Genomic DNA, 14674 nt, shown 5'->3' with positions numbered 1-14674 from the left:
TGTGTGTTTCTCTCCTACTTCTTCCTACTTCTAATGTCTGACTCATATTTATCATGACAGTGATATTGCCATTTTCCATTGCTCTCACCTTGTCACCCACATGCAAACAAACCATCCAACAGTTTCTGTGACAGAGACCTTTTCAGCTGAGCTCTGGACTAGCTAGCCCCCGCTGCCACTGGCAGGGTTTCTGTGTGAATGCTGTATTTGCAGACTATGTTCACATGCGTCATGCTTTTTTAAGCCTGCAAAGTCTGTTACACTGACAGGGAAATAACATTTTCCCACATACAGAGAACAGGTGCTGCAGATTGTTGTAAAACCTACATGGGCTCATTAAACAGTAACTTCAAGAAAAACTGACTTTAGAAATTTATAAAGCTGCATTTGTTTCTTCTCTTTTCTGTCAGAGATGACAGTTGTTTATTGAAGACTGTTACCAATCTTAGCACTCATTGCTTTTATACTACGAAGCCTCCTGATTACTGATGAACTTCATGAATGCATTCACATTGCTTCAATGGTCCACATGTAAGAGCTTCCTCCAAATTCTTGCAGTGGAAACCTTCTGGATGAGTCTGATCTGTCACATGCCACACAGCTCAGGACTGTCACATGCCATGTCACATGCTCAAATTAACTCCTTGGTATGTTGCCCTAATTATCATTTGCTAAAGAATCTAGAAGGAAATTTATGCAAAATAGATGGTCTTTATAATAACCTCCAAATAAACTTAATGTTCATGCTGAGCATAAATTGTCAAACAAAAAGCAGAAGTAAAGGAAGGTCAGATGGTCCTATACAGAGTTGAGAGTAACCAGAATCAGGTGTTTCTTCAGCAGGTGAGGTTTATGCAGCCATGTAAGCTTTTACTTTATTCAGCCTAATGTAAGGCATGTAATCAGCAGTTAAGCTGATTAAGGAAAGAAGACTGAACTAAGCGCAGGAATCCATTCAGTTGCTTGCTTTGTTTACTGTTAGTGTGGAACCCATCTACCTCTTCAGACGCTTCTGCTTGGGACTCATGCATGGTGCTTTTGTAACCAAAAGCTTTTTGGTGCAGTGGTTTGGTCCTGTGGGTCGAGAGGACCTTTCAACCCCATTTCTTCACCATTACTCTGTGTTTGCCTTGGAGGACTCTATGGTGATGATGTGTGTGTGTGTGTATGCACATTGGAGTGCACCATGACTCCAGATTGTCTTTGTGTGACAACAGTTTCCCCATGTTGGACTGCACACCACGGGATCATGATGTCCATGTGACTTGAAGTGTGTTAGTTGATCTTACAGTCAAGCATGCTGTGTTATATTCTTTCCTGGTGATTAGGTTTTTTGCTTTTTTTTTTTTTCATTTGAGTCACAGCAGTTTAAAGCAGTGCTGAGGAAAGCTGTGTCCATATATTCTTTTAAAAGGAAAAACAATGCAGGACTCATGTAAAGTGTTCTGTGAAAAGGAGACTAAATTGAACATGATCTTCAGTCTTGCCTGTACTAGGGCTGCAGTTGGGCAAATTCTTTGGACTTGTGAAGAAATTAGAGCATGTGTTCCTCTATGAATTATTTTTTTTAACTGTACTATTTGCCTAAAGCCCTATATTTGCAATATTGAAGCCATATATTCTCATGTTGTACAAAATAATGCACATAAAACATCTTTCAGCACATCTAAATGCACACTTGCATATAGAATCATCATGCATGTAGGCACTCATCTGCTTCTCTGTTACTTTCAGAATTATATCATCTGCCTGCTTGACTACGTATTTTAAATGAAATGGGTGAAATCATACTATATCTTCTATTGCACATGCTGATATCCTCTTATTTTCTAATTTCCTTTACACAGAGATAATGAAAAATGGTGATTTGAGATGTTTGTTATCCCCCTCCTCCCCCCAAATGTTAATGTTGACACACAGAACTAGTCTAGCAGAGAAAGCGTATTTGGTCCAAGTCATCCTCAGTTGTTTTCTAATTACAGTGACAGCACAAAAATAAAGCAAGCTTACCTCAGCTCAGGAGGCTTATTTCTGATGTATCCCAGGCAGTTCCCTCTGCTTATTCACTTGAAAAGGGAAAATCCACTTGAATAAATTGAAAAAAAAAAAAAAAAAAAGACTTTAAATAATAAGGAAGCAAGGGATTCAAGGAATTATATCTGAGCTCCCGATCCACTTGTTCTACTGAATTGCCAAAACCCAGCTCCGGTAAGTAGTAGCTCAGAATGGTTTTTCTCCCTTCGTTTATTCTGTGGGCTGAGGCTACAGGAATAAACCTGAGACAGTGCTGCATGGGAGAGACAGCGGGGGGACCTTGGCACGGAGTTGGCCCAAACTCTAAATATAGCCCATCCCACTTTCCGTGTAGTTCTCTTCATGCACTGAAGGCAGATGACCTTGTCAGAAAACTGACCTCGCAGCATGTCACTCTCTACAAAGAGAGAATCTAAAGGAACAGGACTGCAGTGTGAGAGGACAGAAAAGCAATCAGCCATCTGCTTGCAGCACATGAATATAGGTATGAGCTCTATTTTTATGGCAGTTGCAACTGATCGAGTTGTGATGTGCTTTATTTGACCATTTGGACACGTGTGCTGCATGCCAGTTCACAAAAGACTTTTACAGATGAGAGATTGCATTGTAATTTCTAGTCTTGAATAGGGAGTACTGACATAGATGAATAGCCTGTCGCTTTTCCTCCTTTGAAAAATGTTAATTCAGCAAAGTGGATAGTATTTCTCTTTTATATTCCATTAATCTTCATTCATATATAAAAGGTTTCTGTCTAATAGAAGATGTTTTCTCTTACTTGCTCCTGTAGTGAGATTTTTGGGAAAATGTTATTTAAATCAACAAATGTATATTCCAGTATTATATACATTAGAGATGCTAGGGTAGCTTGAAAGAGTGGTGCAAAATGCAGTGTCTGAGACCGAATGGCTGAGAAATGTTTAGGATATGCAAAGGAGGAAGCATGAGAATAAGAGGCTTAGAAATATAGCCACTGGACCTTGTATCTCAACAGATGGTCTATAATCCAGTGAGTTTGCCACTTTAACTCTGTTCAGGGAATTTTGTTCTTAACCTGAAGTTTAATTTTATATGAGTTAACGTGTTGCTCTTTCAAATGGACTTGATGTTGCTATGTACATGAAGACCTCTAATATAGAAAGGTTGCAGAAGTCTGAATAACTCAAAATGCCTTCTTTCACATTTTGTATTGTGTCATCAAGGAGAGTTGAGATAAAAGCTTGTTTGCAGTACTGTTCTTTAATGAGATGTATTTCTTAGTGGTGACGCATAGCTAAGTGTATGCTACGTTACATATGTGCATGCAGTTTTTAATGTTCAGAGGAAACCTGGGAAGATGTCAGGTCTGTGATAGCCTTATACCATAGGATTATACATCTGCAAAACATGCACGAGTCAAAAAGGCTTTTAGCATGAGCCAGTAATATCAGTGGTCAGTAAAATATCGATGCGTATCTATGAAAAATAATGTAATATGCGCTGTTAAGTTTTTAAAACATGTGCTGTCTATTTTTTATGGAAGCCTACTGTTTTTGGCAAGTTTTGCTATGTAATTTTATCATGATCTATCAGCTTCAAGTCCACAGAGTCAGCCAGACTCTGTGTGTTAGCTTCACAACTAGAACTACAGCTGTGAAGCCACAGCTGCTTCCCAAGACAGTGAGAAGACAGTAGTAAATATGAGTCTCTCGCAGTGCTAAGGGAGACATCACATCTGGGCTGTACTACATTCCTGGACAAGACTTAATCATGGCCTGGTCTATGCCAGCACCCACCAATGAAATAGTTTTATGGATTTCTCCCAAGTTTTGTTTGCAAGGTTTGCTCCCAATTTACCTATTTCCTTTCAATTAACAGAAACAAATATTTATAGGAGAAAAGATTATAACTAATGAAGGATAGTGGTTGGTTTTTTGTTGGAGAAGTTGTGGCTTTTTTTAGAATGGCTTTTACTTATATTTCCTCATATGCCTGTTAGGATTGACAGCTACTTCAAACCAGATTTTTGGGATTCTCCTTCATACAGTCATACTTTCTGTAATGAATACTTGTCAATTGATTTTTTTTTTTTTTAAATGATTAAACCCGAATTCCTAGGCATCTGTAGTTGTTCAAAGATCCTATGGGATGTTTTATAATGTAAGATGTGTGGACCACAATGTACAATTTGGTCAACTGTATTCTGATGTATTTATTTTTTTTCCCTATTGCCCAAATTTTCAGAGTTAGAATATTCTGTTACTATTGCACAGCATTGCTGGCATCCTTTAACTTGTTTCTAAAGTGCCTGTAAGGTATACAAGGCCTGGCATCTGTCAAGAGGAGAAGCCCTTTTTACAAGGTTAAGTATTTAATTGTTTCATAACATTCATCCCATAATATTTTAAACATCCCAAACCCATACTACTTCTAAACAAGCCAAACAAAATCATCTCCAGTTTCCTTATCTCTCTAAGAACATGCTTTTAGGCTGAAATGGAATTTTAAAGAGCTTGTCAGAAGGGTAGTTTTTGAAAGAACAGAAGTAAGAGTAATGAAGAGGCTGCAGTGACTTATGTGCTATCTGAGCCTTCGCTCTTAGTGTCATTGACTTTGGAGTACTTGAGCAGACAGCAGAAGTGATGTGCACTCTGTGCTGATGTGTTTCTGTATCTTCAGGCTCCAGGTGCTTGTTTGACAGGCCAGTCGTGAAGAAATTAGGTTGGATGGCAAACAGTCAGTCTGTCATTTTCCTAAAATGTGAAATCTTAGTGTTTGCCCTTCATCTACCATGGGTTTGAAAGCCACAGTGACTGAAAATGAACGTCAAGTCCTCCCTCCTTACCTCAGTGGTGACATTTTTTGTCATGTGAGACAGGGATGGGATGTCACATTCAGCTCACATCTTGTGGAAGTGTAAGTAGTTTTTACCAGACTAAGTGTGACCTACTTGACCTACTACTTTTATACTTGACCAGTCTCTTTCTGTTTTTTGAACGTGTTTCTGTCTTATAAGGCAATACGTGATAATGAGAAGGTCAAATTATGAATAGGCTGGGTTATAGCTGTATTGCAAGCTAAGCTTAACCTTATGTGAGGTAGATTCTTCTTCTGTACTCACTTGTATGCAACAGGATTTCCTCTGACCTTGACTCCAGGCGCGCCCTCCATTTTGCATTTTGGCTCACTGCTAGTCAGTAAGTCAGAAACACTCTTTTAGTGGTACCAGTTTTGAATATTAAAATTGTTAAAAATTAGGTAAAGAGAGAAATGAGCTGTGGGAGACTTTTCTTGGCACAGTCTGACAGGTGATTTCATTTGTATGCTAAATGACTCCCTTAACTTCTCCTCTTTCAGTGTGAGAAAGAGGAGCCCCAGCTGAATGTCCTCTCCTGCAGTTTATCTGTGGTAGATCTCTCAGCTGACTAGGGATGGTGTTTACACATGTCAACATGTTGTCTTTGTAGTACCAACTATTGCCAGTACTTTTAACATGATACATGCCGGTCTTGCAGACAGTTTGTAGTAAGTTCTTCCTTGACACAGGCCTACTGACGTCCTTTTCAGTCTTCAGTAGGACCATGTCTCTTCCTGCTCTGTTGCATATTGTGTGCCTTTGTGTGTGCTTCACAAATGCGCTGTAAAATACAATTCTTTTTAAAGTACCTCGGGCAGGTCAAATCTGCATTTCAAGGTATGCTCACAGATGTGAGGTCTTACTGTTGTGCTGTATCAAGACTGTTCTGGAGAAGGAGTTCATTCAGACAGAAGAGGAAAACAGTGCTTAGACCTTGGGGGGATAGGGGCTGCTTTGGGGTAATGACATCACGTCTGGTTATCTTGGAGATTGCCTCCATGTTGGACTGAGATAACTTTGTTCTCTGTTGCAGTGGGCAATAAAAGCTGTCAAAATGAGAGTCAAAATGAGAGCCAAAATGACTTAACTGCTAGTCACCTGCACGTGAACTTCATTGCTTTTTCATTAATCGGCTTGATAACCATCTCCCTATCCCCTCCTTTTGTCAAAGAAGAAGCTGTGCTTGGAATACTTCAAAATATTTGAACTGTCAAACCCTTTTTCTTATTTAACCAACTCCCTGTCCTGTTTCATTGAAAGACTTCATCTGTTTCTTTGCGTGTTGGCGGGAGTGATGACTGGGGTCATGACACTGAGCTTTGTGTTCCTTCTGCCTTGTGTGATGATGATGCTGGAAGGATTTGTTTAGATATTTTCATTGTTGCTTTCAGGCCGGCCTTGGTGATCAACAAAACTTTAGGGGCAAGAAAAATTCAGGCAAATGCATTGACATTAAGATTAATTGATCTGATTCACTGCAAATTTGGTCCAATTTTAAATGACACAAATATGAAAATGTCTGATTTCAATTGTGCTGTTTTCCCAGACCTTTCTGTCTGCCCATTCCATTATTACTTGCAAAGAAAAGGAATCTAAAATGACAGTTTAAAAAAAAATAAAAAGACTTCTGCCCAACACACTTGGCATTTTACTTAGAATCAAATATTTTTCAATCTGCTGGCTTTAAAGCTGGAAGCCCAAGAAGTGCTTTTTCCCCAGATTAAGCGACCAGTAGATAAAAACATAACCTGCAAAGCAGCCTGAAATTATTCCATCATAGCATGCCCAAATTGAATGAACCATGCTCAGTGACAGAGAAATGTCAAGGACACGTTTTCCTGCAATATGTTTGAAACTAGAAAGAGAGAGTAGCAAATACAAAATCTATTTCTGCAACATCCTTGATGTTTTTTAAAAATTGAAAACATGGGTCCTATTTAAAGTTTAGTTTTAGATATAAGGCAATTTTAGAGCAGTCAGGGGAGGAAGGAAGTCAAGGGTGGAAAAAGGGGGAGGAATGAAGTTTGTAAAAATAAATTATATACAAGCTTTGTTTTCCTATATGCAATTCTGGGTTAGTATTGATACATAATACTGGTGGGAGTGAAAGAGAGAATGCAGGAATTTCTGTAGCAGTTCAGATCTGTGGGCTCTTCTAGCCCAGAATTCATCTCTGTCTGTGGACAGTGCCAGATACTTCAAATAAAAATTGAAGGAGTCTCCCTCGTGGATGCAGTTTCCCTCCAAATTCTAGGGTAGAGGTAAGTTTAACTAAAAGAAATGAACTTTTCCTATAGCGCCTTGTTTTGCTGGAGGTCTTCTGAATGCCAAAGAAATGTCTGATCTCACTGAGCTTCCAGGTTTGAAAAAAAGAAATATCCCAAACTAATAGAAAGTATTCTCTCAGGTGTCTTTGCTTACATAAGCAAAATAATATTTTTTTTTCCCAGTCAGTTAGGCTCAGTCCTTAAAAGACTGAGCTATTTATATTTGTGGTCACTGTAACTCCTGTATTCACCACTTCATACTAGCAGAATGGCACTGTGGAAGTTGAAAGTGTCAATAGTGACGAGATACAACAGCAAGCACAAACTGTATGTGCTAGCTAGTATGAACAAAAGTGCATTCACATAAAAGCTTGTATTGTTACCTCCTGTATTATTAAAGCTTCATCTGCTTTTAAAATAGTGGAATAAAGGACAAAGCAAATATGCATTCTTTATGGAGGTAATTGTTAATACAGTGTATATCTAAAGGGAACCCATTAAATTATCAAAATGTCTGAGTGCTTCTTTATGTATGTATATACATTCATCTACATGCTTCTGCATTAATGCATGTATATGTATACACTCAGTATACCTACTGATGCACTGAGATGTAGGTACGTATATTGAATTTATAAGTTAAAAATCCTTACACTGACTGAATCAATTTAAAATACTGTGATCATTATCATAAGTGAGAAAGTCTATTCATGGCACAGGGTGTTAAGTGTAAATGTATTTTCCATCTCAGCATGGTTCAAAGCAAAATGAAATATAACTACCTAATGACTGGGAAGCCTGTTAGTGTGTGCCACAGTGTTGATGGATAGCATGGGAGAGAAACACAAATTCCAGAGCACTTCACCTTCTTATTTATATCAAGAACATTACACAATCATTTAGGCTTTGGTGACCTTGTGGTTCCATAATGTCTGCCCATTACAGGAAAGCAGATGCAAGAGATTGTTGTGCTGAGCAGCATTGCCCCTTCAGCAGTGTGTTCCAGGAGTGCCTGCCCACTCATCTGCACAAGAGAGATGAAAGTCAATATTGCATTAATCAATTAGCTTCTGCCTTTGTGTCAACTGTTTATTAAGGAAGGATTTGTCCTCTTCTTTTTGGACGTAGAAGAGTCTCCTGGGTAGCTTCACACCTCAGAGCTGGGCAAGCAGCACTGCTGATATGGGGGTGTTTGAAATCTGTGAGCTGGATGCCTCTACTTTTATTCACATTGAGTTATGATTTATTTTGTGGATAACCTCACTGAGTTCAAGGTAACTATCTGCATAGGGAGATGCACTGTTTAATGTGAGCAAGAATGGCAGGGTCTGGCCTGTGGGACTTGAATGTCTAGAATGAAACCCTCCTGTCATACAGGAGTTGACGCAGTGTCACAGACTATCACAGCTTAAAGCAAGCTCCCACCTCAGCCGAGATGTGAGTGACTGTTAATGAAACGGACAAAAAAATACTGCTTGTATGATGTAAAATAATCCAATTCTGCAGAAAGATTCACAAACTGGAACCACTTTTGCAGATGTTTGATGAGTTTGGGGCTGGGCATTGGATTCCTCTTTTTTTTTGTTCCCAGCTGATAGTGGAGGAGGGCGTTGCATCATGAAGTGCAGCCCGTAACTCAGATGGGCAGTGAACAGGTGGCACATTGTTTGTCAGGCTATTTCATATCATGGAAACCATTTGTCCAGTTTTAGATTGCTATTATCAGCGGTGTATCTTTTAGTTATGAGAAAGAGAAGAGGTTATTTAAAACTTAGGCTGCCCCTGTTTGCCTTTCAGAACATGCCAAGTGGGTTTTAAAAAGGAATGCCTAAAGATCCCAGACATTTTTCCATTAGTTGTTTAATGCTGCTCTCATTTATTTCCAATGTGGAGTGAATAGGTTAAGAAGGAGCTGTCTCAGCAATTCAGTTCAATGAGACACGGATGGATAGACTTAGAAATGGTGTTTGAGGCTCAAATAGGGATGAGCAAGGACAAAGAGGGGGACTAGTTCTGATCTCCTGGGTGTTCTTCATTTTAATGGTCTATATACAGTCTGTTTGGATGGAGCACAGCCAGGACTTCAAGACTGCATAACTGGTATGTATAAAAGGTGACATCTCTCAAGCATCTCTTCAAGTCATGTCGGAAGAGACAGACGAATTACATGAAATTATATTATATGAAAGTCTCCAATGGACTCTCACACCCAGAAGCTGCTCTACCAAAATACAGCATAAGCAATTTGCTGGGAAGAGGGTGACATAGAAGGAAACAAGCCCTTGATCAAGCAGAGCAATAACACTAAGTGACTAAGGCGCGTTTTGAACTTTGAAGAGTATGAAGGATGATACAATTTTTGAGCTTTTTCTGATGAATACCTGAAACTCCATAGTGACAAAAGATTCACGTGCTCAGAGACTTTGGAAGGGGATGACCATGGGGAAGAAGGTGGTGTTGTGCAGAGAGATATGTGATAGAGGAGCATCAGGCTCCTTGGAAGGAGAGAAAGTAAAATCCCAGTCCGGAGCCACAGATATTTGAGCTCTACCATAAGAAAGAAATCTTCAAATTTGTATCTTCACCTGCTGCCCTGTGTACAGGACTAAATACATTGGAGTGTATTAACAATACATTTGTAATAATTTATATTGAAGTAAACCCATGTCACCATTGATAAAATTGAATTAAAAAAATAAAAAATAGGAGTAGGCTTTGGAATGCTTTCTCCTTTTGAATTCTAGTAGCTAATAAACTTTCTCAGAAAATCTTATTCCTTCAGCTGATGTCGGCTGGACACTCTTGGAACAGAAACAGCCGTGTTTCAGCAGAAGTGGCCATAGTACTACTGCGCAGAGGCAATCAGTCTTCTTGCTCATGATCTAAATGGCTGCTCAGTAATTCAGTCAATCTGACTCCATTCCTTCCCTCAGAGGACAGGACTTTGCAGCTACGTAAGGGACACGTTGATGTTACAGCTAGCCTGTGGCAGGGGCTAACATGAGGGATATCCCTGCTATTCCTCTGCCATCAGCAAATTGCCTCACATGGGATCTTATACTTTTGTGGTCATAGACTGTTTACAATTTTTTTTTCTCTAATGCCACTGTCTTTCTAAATCTATTGCAGTTTGCCAAGAATCTAATCTATATCAAATGAGATCTCATGATAAATGGCACCCAACCTGCTAAAATATTCACTGATTTTCTCTGATTGCTAGCTTTAAGTTCTCAAACTTTTGAAAACTCTTAAAAGCTGTCATAACTCCATTTTAGGATGCTGACTGTGACTCAAGCTTTTCAAAGTGCGATAAGGAATGGCAGTTGCAAGACACCATTTTCTGGGCAGATTTATATACAGAGCTTGTTACCACTATGGATTTTAGAAGCTATGGCCATTGTTGATTTTATGTTACTTGTCCTCTGGCCTTCTCTTTATTCTGCTTACTGCTAGTGATTGCACAGACGTTATATAATGATTGGTAGTCAGATCTTCCATACTTTGTGTGATGCTTATGGAATTTTACTGTTCCTATTCAAAATAAATAACTTTATCTTTGAATTGGCAGCTTCCAACTTCAGCATATGGGTAGTCTGAAGAATCACTAAATCCAGCAAAGGGGAAGGAAAAGTTGAAATATTCCAGATCAAGAATTCTAATTATTCAGTTAAACAGATGATGTGTCCGTGTGTACAGTTTTCTTCCCCAAAGTACTCTGTAGACAAAACAGGTGAATAAGAGTATGAGTGGAGACATTTTAATTTCAATAGTTTTTGTTCAGAACATAAGAATTTCTTATAGTTGTGGACATTTTGCTTAAACTGTGGGAATGGTGCCTTTACCTTAAAAAGTGCTTACAGAAAATGTTCATATATATTTTAAACAGTAGGAGATTATGCAGATCTTAGAATTCTTCCTCTTGCAGATAATTAAGTGTCAGGCATTCTGAAATTCTAGATGGAAATTGGGGTGTTTTCTGTGTTATTCGTGTGTGTGTGCATTGGTGAGAGGTGATTTTTTTCTTCCTCCATCTGCAAGACTTCTCCTTGTAGAAGGTGATGACTTACTCCAAAAGGAATATCAGCACATTTAACTGGAATTATGTATTCTTCTCAATGATCCAACTGAGCTGTAACTACATAAGTACAGAGCTATAGATCAAAGATCATATTTAACTTGTTCAGGAATAACACAGAGAGATGTCATGGAGTTTGAGGTCCTGGAGCTCTTCAGAAAACATCTTCTTCCATTGTTCACTGCAGGTTTATTTCACGTAGGTTTATGGATAGATTACACATTTTCTACCTGTGAGGGTAGCTGCAGATGGCACTGATTATACAACATGCTAGAAGGATACAGAAATATATCCTGCAAGATTAAGCATTTTGAAGAGGAAGCAAAAACTGGAACTTCTCCTAAAATAAATTTCAAATACTAGTTTTCTAAAATGATAAAATTTTCCATTCCAGCTGTACTTACTGCTAATCTTAAGGTTATATGATTTGTAAAATATTGCAGTTGAAGATCTTACTCCTATTTTTGAATGCAAAAATAGAAGATGAGTGAAAAACATAAATGAAAGCTCCGTTTTTTTTTTCTCCTTAGATGCTTCGGATGATGAAGCAATTGAAAAACCAAGTGATGAGACAGCAACATATAAAGGTCCTGATTCCAAACCTGCCGTGACAAAGAAAAGAAAACAGGTATGTAAGTTTAGCAGTTGTGTAGACCATAGAGATGATATTGCAAGTGAAATGTAATCCCCACTGATTCACTATAAAAGGATGATTTTCTTCACTTTTTGCCTTATCTGATCATATGATAGGATTTTTATATATTTTTTAAATTATTTTTGCATTATTTGGAAGTGGTCTCCAAGTGCATTTTGATAATAACTTTTGTTTGATGCCATGATTGTCTCCAGCTAAGAGAATGCCTACTGATAAATGCCTGAGTAGTGCTACTGTGTCCTTCTCCCTTATCTTTTCCCTTTCCCTGCACACAGAAAGTCCTCAAAGCTGTGTCTTAAATGTTGTTTTGCTTTACACAGAATATATCCAGGAAATGGCAGCAAGGTCTTTCTCAGTCAGCATCGCTTTAGCAGGACAGAATTATCTAGACCAGCTTATTTCAAGGAGTCTCTTGTTTGAAAGTTAATTTCTTCTGCCTTCCATGTATCATTGAGTAGTATAGACTGAATGGCTGTCAAGTTGGTAAAATGACATTGGAGACTATCTCTCCTTGAGAGTATGGATATTAATTTAGACCCTAGGTCAGTAGTAAATTCACTGTATGATGCCTAGCCAATAGCCCAAATGAAAATCCTTTGTAACTCTGTTCTTTGTTTAGTAACAGAGAAGTGTAGTACTTATTATGTTTTGGTGTCTTTCCAAAGAGACCAAAGGTGAAATGAGTCAAATGTCTCAACTGATTCCACATTTTGATCAGGAAGGAGAAAACTAAGTAATATAGGAGCAAGCCTTTGTATATGCCTTATCTGAACATCAAATGCAAGGAATTCAACTCAGTGAGGATGCCTATGGAACTTTTTCTTTTTTTTTTTTTTTTTAAATCGCATCTACATTCACTTACGTATTTAGAACAAAGTTAAGATGTGGTTTTTTTTGGAGGAGTTGCTTTGCCCATTCTGTGAGAACATTAGAAAGGATCTCTGACACAGATTACCCTGCTGAGGAGGACTGGGTCTGCTCAGCTGCAGTCGGCCTCCTGCTGCAACTCTTTTGGTAATATAAAGAACATTGGTCTGTATTTTGGAACATGCTAAGTTGATGTTTAACAATAAAACTGGAGGCAATGATTTTTTGGGAGCTCAGTTGCCTGTGTTGTTGCACATCTTTTAGAGCAAAACTCTTGCAAAGTTTGGGTTTACAAGCTTTCTCTAAAGGAAACTAGTAGTTCGTAGTTTCAGTTCTTCTAACAGTCTATCCTACTCACTCATTTCTGCCTTATTCACAGGCTGGAAGCTATTCTGCAGTGGTCTTGGCATGCTAAAGCCAGTCAGGAGACAACCAAACAGAATTATGAACATTTATGTTTCCAGTCTGCAGACTGTCCACAGAATTGCAATGAGATGAATAATTTGTCTCCAATCTGAATGGAGCATTGATGTGTTTACTTTGTCACAGGCTCCAAAAGTCAGAGTACATGGCTGACCTAGAATGTAAACTTTCACACACATGCAAGAATGTTTTCACTTTACATTTGAATTTCCAGTAACTTGGCAACTTCTTAAGAAAAAAGTTGTGTTAGAAATATAATACAGGAAATATTTTATGTTCTGTCTATGATTAACAAACAAGGAATTTATGACATTTTAGTTCATAAATCAGTGGTCTCAGCATAAATTTCCTGTTTTCTGCATTTTAAGAACTTCCATATAAAAATAGCATAAAAACACAGAGCACAGGGGAGCCATGTCAAAAACCAGCAGGTTGTCTGCTTTGTGTCTTGCATAAGAAAAGCATGTAAATGACATTTTCCTAAGGGTGCCATGCAAACAACTATTGCATGAGTAGGTAGGCAGCTAATATTTGGTTAAGGGTCAGAAGTTCAGTTAGATCAGATACTTAAATATTTTAGACTACAGATCATCAAAGACGCGTAGATTTACAGCCATTCACCACCGTGAAGTTTATTTTTCTCTAATGTCTGAATAGGACTTGCTAACAGCATGCCATGCCTAAATACCTATATATGTTGCTGTGAAGAAGGGATTTTTGAGTCCTAACATGATTTTCTGAGGAAGCAAGCCTGCTGTGTGCTTCAGTTGCAGTTGAAAGAGAGGGCTATACACTGTCATCAGAGAAGAAACCAGTCCATGACACTTTTAAGCATTTGAATAAAAGGCTTCCAGTCAGAAAATTTTGTTTCTAATATATATATTATTTTTCAGCTCTGTTATTTTTTTTCCTTCTTTACATATATACAGGTTGGGAGCGTGCATGGAGTTGGAGATTTATATAAAACAGTTCATACAGCACGTGAAGGAAGAAGTGGGCTCAAAGTGAACAAGGCTTTTTTCTTTATACTGAAAGGGTCATAAATAGTGATGATGTTAGCTAGGATAAGGATCCATCATATTCTATGGGAAGAAAGAGATTCAGGTTGGCCCATTTTTTAGCTTTTTGGTTTCTTGATAGTATCTCATGACTAAATCAATCCAAAGGCTTGTTCTCTGCATAAAATCTAATGTCAAACATGGAATTTATGATAGTAACACCTGGCAAGTCGTCTTCAAGTGTCTGTGGACAGCTGGAATACGTAAGGATAGATCAGGAACTTAAGGCAGAAGGTAGCTGTGCTTCAGTCTCAATGTCTGGGAATGCTAACAGCAGGGCTAGGAACAAAGAAATGTATGGTGTTCTTCTTATAACCGCTAGAATCTGAGACAGGACAGATATATATATATATATATATATATATATATATATATATATATATATATATATATATATATATATATATATTTAAATCATGAAACATTAATCCTGAAACACTTTTTCTAAATGAAGTGAGTTTG

At 38.1% G+C, this 14674-nt stretch overlaps 2 protein-coding genes across 5 annotated transcripts in view; one reads left to right on the top strand and one right to left on the bottom strand.

Annotated features, from left to right (window-relative positions):
* Positions 1–2207, bottom strand: part of FILIP1L (filamin A interacting protein 1 like) — a 204646-nt gene extending 202439 nt beyond the window's left edge. For 2 of the 3 annotated variants that reach the window (XR_007376974.1, XM_048944460.1), the window contains exon 1: positions 2011–2207. The gene's annotated coding sequence lies outside the window, so the exon portion shown is untranslated. The remainder of the gene's footprint in view (positions 1–2010) is intronic. The other variant, XM_048944472.1, reaches the window with a different exon arrangement.
* Positions 1–14674, top strand: part of CMSS1 (cms1 ribosomal small subunit homolog) — a 74240-nt gene that overhangs the window by 42684 nt on the left and 16882 nt on the right. The window contains exons 2-3 of one of the 2 annotated variants that reach the window (XM_048944703.1): positions 10703–10864; positions 11740–11837. In XM_048944703.1, the coding sequence (XP_048800660.1) occupies positions 10810–10864; positions 11740–11837 (153 nt within the window). In that variant the 5' untranslated portion in view covers positions 10703–10809. Of the gene's footprint in view, positions 1–2253; positions 2519–10702; positions 10865–11739; positions 11838–14674 lie in introns of those variants that run through there. The other variant, XM_048944694.1, reaches the window with a different exon arrangement.

This window comes from Lagopus muta, chromosome 1, assembly GCF_023343835.1.
Source record: "Lagopus muta isolate bLagMut1 chromosome 1, bLagMut1 primary, whole genome shotgun sequence".
Lineage (NCBI taxonomy): Eukaryota > Metazoa > Chordata > Aves > Galliformes > Phasianidae > Lagopus > Lagopus muta.
This window is presented reverse-complemented; position numbering and strand designations above follow the sequence as displayed.